The following is an 11,514-nucleotide window of genomic DNA, read 5'->3' as shown; positions in this document are numbered from 1 at the left end:
GTGCTTCGAGTTTCTGCCACAAATATGCTCTTATAATAATTATTATTGGCCTGGGTTCGATCCCCAACTTCTTTGAGGGATTTATTTCCCAGTCAACTTTCTGCAGACTCTTCTCTGTGTCTCAGGGCTTGGAAACACGAATACACGCATGCAGAAAAAGAAAGAACAAGTCGCGTAAGGCGAAATAACTACATTTAGTCAAGCTGTGGAACTCACAGAATGAAACTGAATGCACTGCATTTTTTCACAATGACCGTAATCCGCCGCTTGTGCAAAAGGCAGTGAAATTAACGAGCCTGTTTAGCGCGGGGGTGGTTGCGCTGTGATTGATTTCGGAAATTTTATTTTAATCATAATTGTTATATTTTTAATTTTCAGAACTTGTTTTTAATCTGAATATAACATATTTATATATTTTTGGAATCAGAAAATGATAAAGAATAAGATGAACGTAATTTTGGATCGTTTTATACAAAAAATATTTTTAATTACAATTTTCAGATTTTTAATGACCAAAGTCATTAATTTTTAAGCCTCCAAGCTGAAATGCAATACAAATGTCCGGCATTCGTCGAAGATTGCTTGGCCAAAATTTCAATCAATTTGATTGAAAAATGAGGGTGTGACAGTGCCGCCTTAACTTTTACAAAAAGCCGGATATGACGTCATCAAAGACATTTATCCAAAAAATGGAGAAAAAAAACCGTCTGGGGATATCATACCCAGAAACTCTCATGTAAAATTTCATAAAGATCGGTTCAGTAGTTTACTCTGAATCGCTCTACACACACGGACAGACAAACAGACAGACACACACACACATACACCACGACCCTCGTCTCGATTCCCCCTCTATGTTAAAACATTTAGTCAAAACTTGACTAAATGTAAAAATGGGTCGCGCCGTACCGTATGGCAGCTTGCTTTCCCCAGTGAGAAAGCAGTCTCAATTTCCATGAGGGTAACCTCACAGGACTTTATGAAATCTAATCCTTATCCGCTTATTCTTATCCTTATTATAATATAATAAGAAGAGTTGTTGATAAGGCAGTACAGTGTTCTAGATGATCGAACGTGTAGCATCCCGGCCGCGGCCGCCTGGTGGGTTAAGTGTGGAGATTTTTCCGATCTCCCAGGTCAACTTATGTGCAGACCTGCTAGTGGCTTATCCCCCTTCGTGTGTACACGCAAGCACAAGACCAAGTGAGCACGGAAAAGATCCTGTAATCCATGTCAGAGTTCGGTGGGTTATAGAAACACGAAAATACCCAGCATGCTTCCTCCGAAAGCGGCGTATGGCTGCCTTAATGGCGGGGTAAAAACGGTCATACACGTAAAATTCCACTCGTGCAAAAACACGAGTGTACGTGGGAGTTTCAGCCCACGAACGCAGAAGAAGAAGAAGAAAGAAGAACGTGTAGCAAATACCTGTACGCGTACGTATAGATATTGTGTCACCCGTGACTCACTTTTTTTCTTCAATGTTCCTTCTTCTTCTTCTGCGTTCGTGGGCTGAAACTCCCACGTACACTCGTGTTTTTGCACGAGTGGAATTTTACGTGTATGACCGTTTTTACCCCGCCATTTAGGCAGCCATACGCCGCTTTCGGAGGAAGCATGCTGGGTATTTTCGTGTTTCTATAACCCACCGAACTCTGACATGGATTACAGGATCTTTTTCGTGCGCACTTGGTCTTGTGCTTGCGTGTACACACGAAGGGGGATAAGCCACTAGCAGGTCTGCACATAAGTTGACCTGGGAGATCGGAAAAATCTCCACACTTAACCCACCAGGCGGCCGCGGCCGGGATTCGAACCCTCGACCTTCCGCTTTGGAGGCCGACGTCTTACCACCACGCCACAGCGCCCGTCTTCAATGTTCCAAATGCATACGTTGTATTGCTTCCACCAAGACTGCATATCTTGGTGACGTAAAAACTAGATTTGATGACATTACCCGTACACCTTCACGTACACGTTCTCAAAAGTCTATGTTCAATGTAAGTCTCATGGTGACTACGTATGATTTCTGCAAGAGACTTTGTGGGAGACATAGATCTAGATCTGTCTACGGACCTGGTTTAGGGCGTCGATGAAGATGACGACAGGCTTGGTGTTGGGGTTGGACAGCATGCTGCAGCACATCATGGAGGCCGAGTCAAGCTCCTTCGGCATGTTGCAGTTCTGACCAACACAAAAAAGACAGGATAAAGTAGAAAAACAAAAGAAATCTGTACTCACCAATACAAGGACAGAAAACTTGTCAAATGTTCGCCTATGGAGACTTCTTCAGGACATGCAAACGCGTTTCCTTCTTTGAGCCATAGAGGCGTCAGAGGCAAACTAAAACTTATTAAGGTGGCAGACTGAGACAACAGAAAGAGTGCATATTTGTATGTATCGTTGTGAAAAATAAAGGAATTCTAACTAAAATGAATCAATACAAAAATGCTATTTGTATTTTGCGGTTGAGATAAACAATGATTGTTGAATGTACCATGATGAATAACTGAGGACTAAGATTCCCACAACAATGGATGATGTTTGGAAATAACTCTTGTCGGATTTGTATGGGTTGTGAAAGAGTGAATTCTCTTTCTTTTCCAGTCAAACTCGCCAACGTGACATTATAGACGAGTCACTAGCGAGAGATGTGTCCTAAACACTTGGACAAGGAGCATGTGTAGAAAGCTTGCTTCAATAAAAGCAAGGGTATTGACTCTTTCACAACCCATACAAACCCGACAGAGTTATTTCCGGAGTTCGTTAATTCTCCTACCTTTGCCAGTTCCAGTTCTCTCAAAAGGCGTTTCAGCATACACTCGAGTGACGTAGAGCCCGGGATAGCACCAACAAAATGATAGAACACATTCCACTTCTTCTCCCCACCCCTGCAATGCACAACACCACAGCTTCAATTATTTAACAGGTGCTTTCCAAATCTACTGAAAACACAATAAGACAGCAATGTGTATAAATACATCCAACTCATTTCTACAACAAGGCTTAACTCATTGTCTCCCAGGTACGGATATATCCGTACCCACTCATATGGTTCTATCTGACCAGGTACGGATATATCCGTACACACATAGTCACTACATTGCATCTTCTCTCATTCGGCACATATCCGCATTCTGCTCAGACTGTTAGCTTCAGTTGCTTCCTGTAACGTCGATCTAACGTCTGCATTCCAGCGTGTTGATACACAGTTTCTACACAGTTACTGTTGTGGAGATCGCTAGATACCACTGGAATCGAATGGAAGGATATAGAACATTATAGAACTTACTTTGATTAAGTGCGCAGTCACTCATGACGTAAGCGTAGACGCTCATCGAACAGATGGAACTGTGTAGATCTAACCAGATTAGTGTCGATGTTTCCCGAATATTCTCGTATGTCCATTAACTATATAAGTAGGGCTGCGCACACGTATTGTTGTTCTTTACCAGTCTTGCACTTGTTCTTTCTTACACTGTGCTGAGAGATATTGTCACCGTTGTTCCAGCTGTTAATAAATCTACAGAACCTACACAAATCGTTGTGTCTCCTTTGCGACTGAGAGTGACGAAAGGAAAAACACGACAACTGGCGTCGCCGACAGTTACTTCCCTTGTCTATTCGGAGTGACTTATTACTGCAAAATGACGGAAACAGAGCAGCTGATAACGCTTCTAAGGGAGCAGTTGGAGCAACAGCAACGCCAGCACAAGGAAGATATGGAGCAACAAATGCACCAGATGGAGATGATGATGAAAGTGTTCAGTGGTGCCGCAGCTTCTGCCAGGGAGGAAAGCTACGACGATCCGAGTGCTTCGAATCTACGTTTTCCCATTACTACACAGGCAGCTGCAATCCCATCTTTTGTTGCGTTTGATGCAACATCGGAACTGTGGCCTGACTACTGGTCAAGATTTTGCACGTTTGTGGTCGCCAACTCCGTGCCGGAGCAGCGCAAGGCTCAAGTTTTCTTGACGAATCAGACTGCTACGGTCTACAAACAACTGGCAAATCTGGCTACTCAGCAAAATCCGCCCACGAACATCAACAGTTTGACAATGGACGAAATTGTCAAATTCATGAAAGAACAGTTCGACCCGAAACTCTTCATAGTGCGAGAACGTTTCAAGTTCTGGAGTGACATGAAACGGAAGCCAGGCGAAACTCTCCAGGAGTTAGCAGCGCGCATACGCCAAGACGCCGCTACCTGTGACTTTCCTTCGATCAAAAACCCACAAGACGAAGCTCTGAGACAGAGATTCATATGTTCTGTCAACAATGAGGCTGTCTTAAAGGCTCTATTCAAGATCAAGGACACAGAGCTGGATTTCGCACGTGCTGTCCAAGTCGCGATTGAGACTGAAGACGCAGCGAAGGTTGCCAAGGAAACTGTCTACGGTTCCAAGACCATGCCAGTCAACAAGGTCCACCAGAACAAGACTACGGGTCCACGAAAGAACCACAAGCAGTCTAATTCCACAGACAGGAAGTGCTACCGATGTGGAAAGGCCCACAAAGCAACAGACTGCCCCTACAAAGAAGCCAAATGCCGATACTGTGACGTCACAGGACATTTGGAAGCTGTCTGTAGAAAAAAGCAACATCAGAATCGGGAACGACATTCCCAGGCTTCCGTGAAGAAAGTCACGAAAGCAGAGCTTGTCAACGCGATCCTCGGTGAAGTTCCCCAAGATACTCCTAGGTTGGATGTACCCATAACAATCCAGGACCGACAGTTCACCATGGAACTGGACACCGCAACTACGGGAAATTTTGTTTCTCTTCCGGTCTGGAGACAACTAGGAAAACCGAAGCTGGATGACGTCACACATCGTTACGAGTCTGCCAGCAAGCACGACCTGCCCGTGCTGGGAACTTTCATGGGCCAAACCAAGGATCCAGTGACCGGTAAGCAAAGCTCAATTCCGTACATCGTCACCAAGATCCCTCATCTGAATCTGCTAGGACGCAACGCAATCCAGACTCTGGGAATTTCTGTGGACAATGCTCTAGGACTGAGGAGCATAGAGAGTCACGCTAAGAGTGAGGGTGCAAAATCTACGCATCCGGCGACCTCCAACGCGCCTTATGCTGCCCTGCAACGAGATTGTCACAGACTGTCTGATAAATTCCCAAATCTCTTCAAACAAGAATTGGGATGTCTCAAGGACTTCGAACTGGACGTGAAGTTCAATTCTGATGCGAAGCCGGTTTTTCACAAGGCACGTCCGGTACCTTTCGCTCTTCGTGATGACCTCGCCAAAGGCTACGAAGAAGGCATCGCCAAAGGAGTCTGGAAGCCAGTCCAGTTCAACGAATACGGAACGCCAGTGGTACCAATTCGTAAGGCACAAACCTCGGGCACCCTGAAGCCCAAGCTATGGATCTGTGGTGACTACTCAGTGGGCATCAATGATCAGCTTGAAGATCACCGTCATCCAATGCCACTCCCAGAGGAACTGATGCAGAAGCTAGGAGGTGGATTCGGATACACCAAGATCGATCTTGCTGATGCCTACAACCAGATCAAGCTGGCACCAGAGAGTCAACGCAGGCTAGCCCTCAGCACTCACCGTGGGGTACTCCTGCAGCAACGACTTCCTTTCGGAATAAAGTCAGCACCTGGTTACTTTCAAGAGATCATGGAAAACCTGACCTGTGATCTACCTGGTGTTGCCGTCTTCCAAGATGATATACTCGTCAGCGGGAAGGACGCCAACGACCACCTGAGCAACCTGGAACGTTTGCTCACTCGTCTGAACGACAAAGGACTCAGATGTCGTCGTGAAAAGTGCGAGTTCGCACAAGCCAGTGTGGAATACCTTGGACATACCTTATCGGCCGAAGGGATCTCCAAAGGATCGAAGGTCGAGGCAGTTTTGAAAATGCCAGCCCCTACGGACGTCTCAAGCTTGAAGTTTTTCTTGGGCTCAGTTCAGTTTTACGGGAAGTTCATCCCTAACCTGGCCAGCATGGCAGAGCCGCTCTACCGCCTGACGAAGAAGGCGAACCCCTGGAAGTGGGGAGATGAGGAACAGGCAGCATTTGAACAGTTGAAAAATGTGCTTTCCTCGGATCAAGTTCTGGTACACTTCGATCCAAACAAGACTTTGGGACTAGCTTGTGACGCGTCCAACGTTGGAATTGGAGCAGTCCTATTTCATCGCTATCCAGATGGAAGCGAGCGCCCAATCGCCAACGTGTCCAAGACTCTCACGGCTGCAGAAAGGAACTACAGCCAAATCCACAAGGAGGCATCCAAGTCTCAGATGACTCCAGACTTGAAAGCTGTCGTCAAGGTAACCAGACAGTACAAGGCCGGAGATCCTGTGTATGCTCTGTACCATGGACCTCGCCGAGACAAACAACCCCGATGGGTACCAGCAGTCATCAAGAAGTCTCTGGGTACTCGCTGCTTCAACGTCATGGTCATTCCTCATGGTCCAGTATGGAGACGACACTGGGAACAGCTACAGCCACGCTACACCACTGAGGAAGACAATGAACCTGGTGAGGAAGTGGACACTGTTTCTGAACTTGTAACAGATCACCCCATGGAGATCTTGGAAACTGTGCCACAAACTCGGAGACAGACCAAACCCAAAAGTACTCCATCCGTTCCAGAGTATGGACCAGACAATCCAAGACGGTCAAAGAGAACACGCAAACCCACAGAGAGACTTTGCTGTTGATGCTTGAGGAGTAGCATCAGTTTAGGTGGGGAGGTGTTGTGGAGATCGCTAGATACCACTGGAATCGAATGGAAGGATATAGAACATTATAGAACTTACTTTGATTAAGTGCGCAGTCACTCATGACGTAAGCGTAGACGCTCATCGAACAGATGGAACTGTGTAGATCTAACCAGATTAGTGTCGATGTTTCCCGAATATTCTCGTATGTCCATTAACTATATAAGTAGGGCTGCGCACACGTATTGTTGTTCTTTACCAGTCTTGCACTTGTTCTTTCTTACACTGTGCTGAGAGATATTGTCACCGTTGTTCCAGCTGTTAATAAATCTACAGAACCTACACAAATCGTTGTGTCTCCTTTGCGACTGAGAGTGACGAAAGGAAAAACACGACAGTTACTATAATTCTAAGTGACCTGCTGCAGCACAGCTGGTCTCGGCTAAAAATAACTTGGTATAACATAGGTGGGGTACAAAGTGTTTAGGCATAACTGCGAAAAAGATTGGAGATGTGACATGGCATGACATTTTGAAGGATGCCTCAAGGGCAACATTTTACAGGGGTCTTCTCAATCTGGGAAAGATTGACTTTGTACACAATGAAAGACATTATGAATTCAAAATGTTGTGCCGGTTGGGACCCATGTATCAAGTTTACTTTCAGTTAAAAAAAGAGTTAATAGAATAGACAAGAGGAAGAACAATTACACAAGAACAGACAAAAGCCCCTGTTCCACATTGCCAAGAACATTATTAGGAGCACAACATACACCTATTTGAGGCTCTGAGAAGTTTTAAGGCAGCAGGGAGAACACTTACCCAGAAACAGGTAAAAGCCCCTGTTCCAGCTTGGCGAGCACACTACTAGCAGCACAAAATATCACTGACGACTTGCTTTTTCCAGGTTTTACTTTAGAGTAGAGAAGTTTTAAGGCAGCAGAGAGAACACTTACCCAGGAACAGGTAAAAGCCCCTGTTCCAGCTTGGCGAGCACACTACTAGCAGCACAACATATCACAGACGACTTGCCACAACCTGAGCCCCCTAGCAGCAACATGGGAACATCCTTGTCTTCCTGCACAATGTACTCCTCTATCTGAAACACACAAAATAAGCAGACATTGTACAATGCAAATTCTTGTAAAACAATGTTGGATAGGATAGCCACACAGAGGAAGACTAGAAACGCAAACACAGGCAAGCATTAGAAGATAAAATTGTTTAAAATAACATCCTGAACGCATGACCCTTCTCCTCCTAAATTGTATGTGTGTGGGGGGAAAAATCGTGCTGTCTGGAGCAATAGACAAATTCTAAAAATAACTTTGTATGGTTTGTGAAAGAGTTGGTACCCTTGCTTACGACCTGTAAGCTTGGTTCCTGTACGTGTGTAAGAGACACACCCCCTGGCTAATGACTGGCCTATCATGTCACGTGGGAAATATTGTCCCGCGGTGAAACTAGCGAGGGGGTGTGTCAAAGTTTGTCCAAGGAAAAGCAAAGGCACTCACTCTTTCACAACCCATGCAAACCCAACAGAGTTATTTAAGAACATTCACTATTGGCGGAAAAATCTCATGCCTGCACAGTCATTAGGTAGGAAAGCCAGTCAGAGAACTGCTAACACATACACAGGTCTTGGTAGGCATGAGTACATACATTTCATCCAAAAACAGTCTTACAATCTTCTTAAAATGACACAAATGTATGACACTTATGAATAAATAACAATAACATCTGACTTATAGAACAGTTATTCATTATTATCACTACAGTCAAACCTGTGTATAATGACCAGCGGAAGGATCAACTAAAAGTGGTCCGCAGGTGGGCCAGTGCACTATGTTTTTTTTTATTTGAATGTTTTATTTTGTTTGAATCGAAAATTTTTAAGTAAATTTTCATTTCATTAATATACTTACCCGAATCACATAAAAGCATTGACGCAGTCTTAACATGCTAAGGTCTGAAAAGGCTACCCGTCTTAAAGAATTTTAAAGGGAAGCAACCCAACACAAAAAGTGTAAACACAGGCAAGGTAATGACCATCTACCCGGGGAGTTACCTCCCATCTAGGGTTACGTGACGTCACTTCCCCTGTAAACACCACGTGTCTTCATACGACTTAATAGACTAAAAAATCATATGCGGGGTTGGCGGGAGGGAATACGGTATGTGATTCGGGTAAGTATATTAATGAAATGAAAATTTACTTAAAAATGTTCGATTAAATTACATATTCTTACTCCGAATCACATAAAAGCAGATAGCTTCAACAAGGCGGTGGGAATGAAAAATCCAAACTCACCTCAAACCCTTGCAAGGAACTGACCGCCTGCTATGAGCGCGGGGAAAGTTCTAGAGCCATCTTGCCTCACGGAGGAGACGTCCCTGAGGTAATAGTTGAGAAACACGTCCTCGGAACGCCAGTACGCCGTGCGTAGGACTTCGTCCAGCTTGTGAGACCGAAGGACAGCCAAAGAGGACGCCCAAGCCCTGGTTTCATGGGCCCGTGCAGAGTCCATGGGGAAGACAGGCAGTCCCCCCCCTTTGTTTGCCAGGCTCCACACGTACGCTTGCTTGATGAGCATGGACACCCAACGAGCCATTGTGGTTTTGGCAATATCCCTATTTCTTAACGTGTTCATAGAGATGAACAGAAGCTTTTGAAATTTGGACCTAAGCGGCTGCGCGCGGGCCAGGTAGATGCCAAGAGCTCGGACCGGGCAATTAACCGCGTCCGGGTCTCCGGGAGCCAGAATGGAAGTCAAAGGCTTGACGCAGACTAGCGGAGAGGCCTGGTCAGGGGCCTGATTCTTTGCCAGGAAGTTAGGCCGGAACCGCAACGTAATAGAGCCATCGGGCTCGTGAGAGATGTCCGCCGGGTCCCCTGACAGGGCGTGAATCTCACTTCCCCTGCGAGCCGTAGCTACAAGCAGGAGAAAAAGCGTTTTGCGCGTAAGACTAGCGAAACTAGCCGCAGCCAAAGGTTCAAATTCTGCGGAACGAAGAAATTCGAGTACCAGAAAGAGATCCCACTTCGGGAGGGAAGAACGAGTAGCGGACTCTTTGAGAGCAGCGCCCTTGATCACCCTTGAGATGACGCCAGTGACGTCGATCGTGCGACCCAGTTGCCGTAGCGTGACTGCAATGGCGGACCTTCGCACCCTCAAGGAGGAAGCAGACGCTTCTTGAGAGGAAAGAAAAGCAAGGTGGTTTGCGACGTGCATGGAACGAGGAGCCAGCGCGTCCAAACCACGGGCCTGACACCAGGTCGCCCAGGCCTTCCAGTGAGAAGCGTACACCGACGAAGTGGAAGCCCTATGAGAGCGTTCCACCAGGTCCAATGTCTGCTCAGAAGCACCGGAACGCCTCAGAGAAGACCGGACAACTTCCACACGTGAAGCTTGAGGATTGAGGGGTCCTCGTGTGGAATGCCGGTGCGAGGCTGAACCAACTCTCCTCTTGCGAGAGCGAGAGGGATGGGCGGGCCGTGAGCGAGCCTCAGAAGGTCCGGGAACCACGCCTGTGAGGGCCACAGGGGCGCAACCAGGAGAAGATCCGGACCCTCCATTTCCGCCTTCCGAATTACTCGGCCGAGTAACTGGAAGGGAGGAAAGGCGTAGGCCTGGAGCCTTGTCCACGGAAAGGCCAATGCATCCGTCTGCCAAGCCTCGGGATCCGGGAATGGCGAGACGAAGATCGGCAGCCTCTTCGAAAAGCGGGTGGCAAAGAGGTCCACCAGAGGCTTTGGGACGAGGGCCCAGAGACGAAGCAGTGCCCCGTGAGTGATCGTCCACTCTGATTGAAGCACTCTGTCGGAGCGACTGAGCGCGTCCGCCAGAGTGTTCAAACTCCCCGGGAGGTACCTGGCCGAGAGAGTGATCTGGTGTTGCCAGCACCAGGTCAGAATCTCGCAGGTCCTGCCCGAGAGAGACGGGGACCGCGACCCTCCCTGCTTGTTCAGATAAGCTGCCACAGTCGTGTTGTCTGTAAACAGACGAACATGCTTGGCGTGAAGGGAGGGCCGAAACTCCGCCAGAGCCAGGGCCACAGCCTCTAGCTCCAGCAAGTTTATATGCCAATGGCTCTGCTCTGCCGACCACAGGCCCGACGCAGTCTGTCGGTCTGTGTGTGCACCCCAACCCATCAGAGACGCATCCGTAAAGAGGTCCGTGTCTGGGGGGGGCAGGACAATCGGCACGCCCCTGCAGACCCATGCCGTGTCCAACCACGGAAGGGTCGCTGACTGGAACCATCCCTGCAAAGGGATGAGGACGTCCCAGTCCACGCAGGCAGAGTCCACATACGGTTTCAGGGCAAGCTGAAACGGACGTTTGTGGACCCTGCCCAGAGGCACCAAGAGAGCCATGGATTCCATCTGTCCCAAGATGGAGGCCAGCGTCCGGAGGGAAGCCCTCGGGAGAGACAAAGTGGCACGGATGATGGCTTGGAGCTTGTCCACCCTCCTCTGAGAAGGCTGGACCGTCCATGTAACCGTGCAGAAAGACATCCCCAGATAAATGAACGTCTGTGACGGCACCAACTCCGACTTTGTCCGGTTGATCGAAAAACCCAGCTGGTGGGCTTGACGAAGAACCGCCTGGGTATGACTGGAGCACCCAGACTGGCTTTGGTTCAGAACCAGCCAATCGTCCAGGTATGCTCCCAGCCGTATACCCTGCGACCTCACCAGTGCGCATAACTGCCTCACGACCATGGTGAAGACCCAAGGTGCGAGAGACAGCCCGAAAGGCAGAGCGCGAAACTGGTAGACCTGACTGTCCCACCGGAAACGGAGCCATTTCCGGTCGGAC

The 11,514-nt window shown here is 47.7% G+C and overlaps 1 protein-coding gene across 1 annotated transcript in view; it reads right to left on the bottom strand.

Moving 5' to 3' along the window:
* LOC138967339 (TPR repeat-containing protein DDB_G0287407-like) overlaps nucleotides 1-11,514 on the bottom strand; it is a 46,446-nt gene that overhangs the window by 21,554 nt on the left and 13,378 nt on the right. The window contains exons 9-11 of the mRNA XM_070339865.1: nucleotides 7,651-7,793; nucleotides 2,780-2,891; nucleotides 2,077-2,184 (exon numbers count right to left, since the gene is read on the bottom strand). Coding sequence (XP_070195966.1) covers nucleotides 2,077-2,184; nucleotides 2,780-2,891; nucleotides 7,651-7,793 — 363 coding nt within the window. The remainder of the gene's footprint in view (nucleotides 1-2,076; nucleotides 2,185-2,779; nucleotides 2,892-7,650; nucleotides 7,794-11,514) is intronic.

The sequence above is a fragment of the Littorina saxatilis genome, linkage group LG5, assembly GCF_037325665.1.
Source record: "Littorina saxatilis isolate snail1 linkage group LG5, US_GU_Lsax_2.0, whole genome shotgun sequence".
NCBI classification, from domain to species: domain Eukaryota; kingdom Metazoa; phylum Mollusca; class Gastropoda; order Littorinimorpha; family Littorinidae; genus Littorina; species Littorina saxatilis.
Note: the sequence above shows the minus strand (reverse complement) of the source record. Positions and strands in the feature narration are given on the sequence as shown.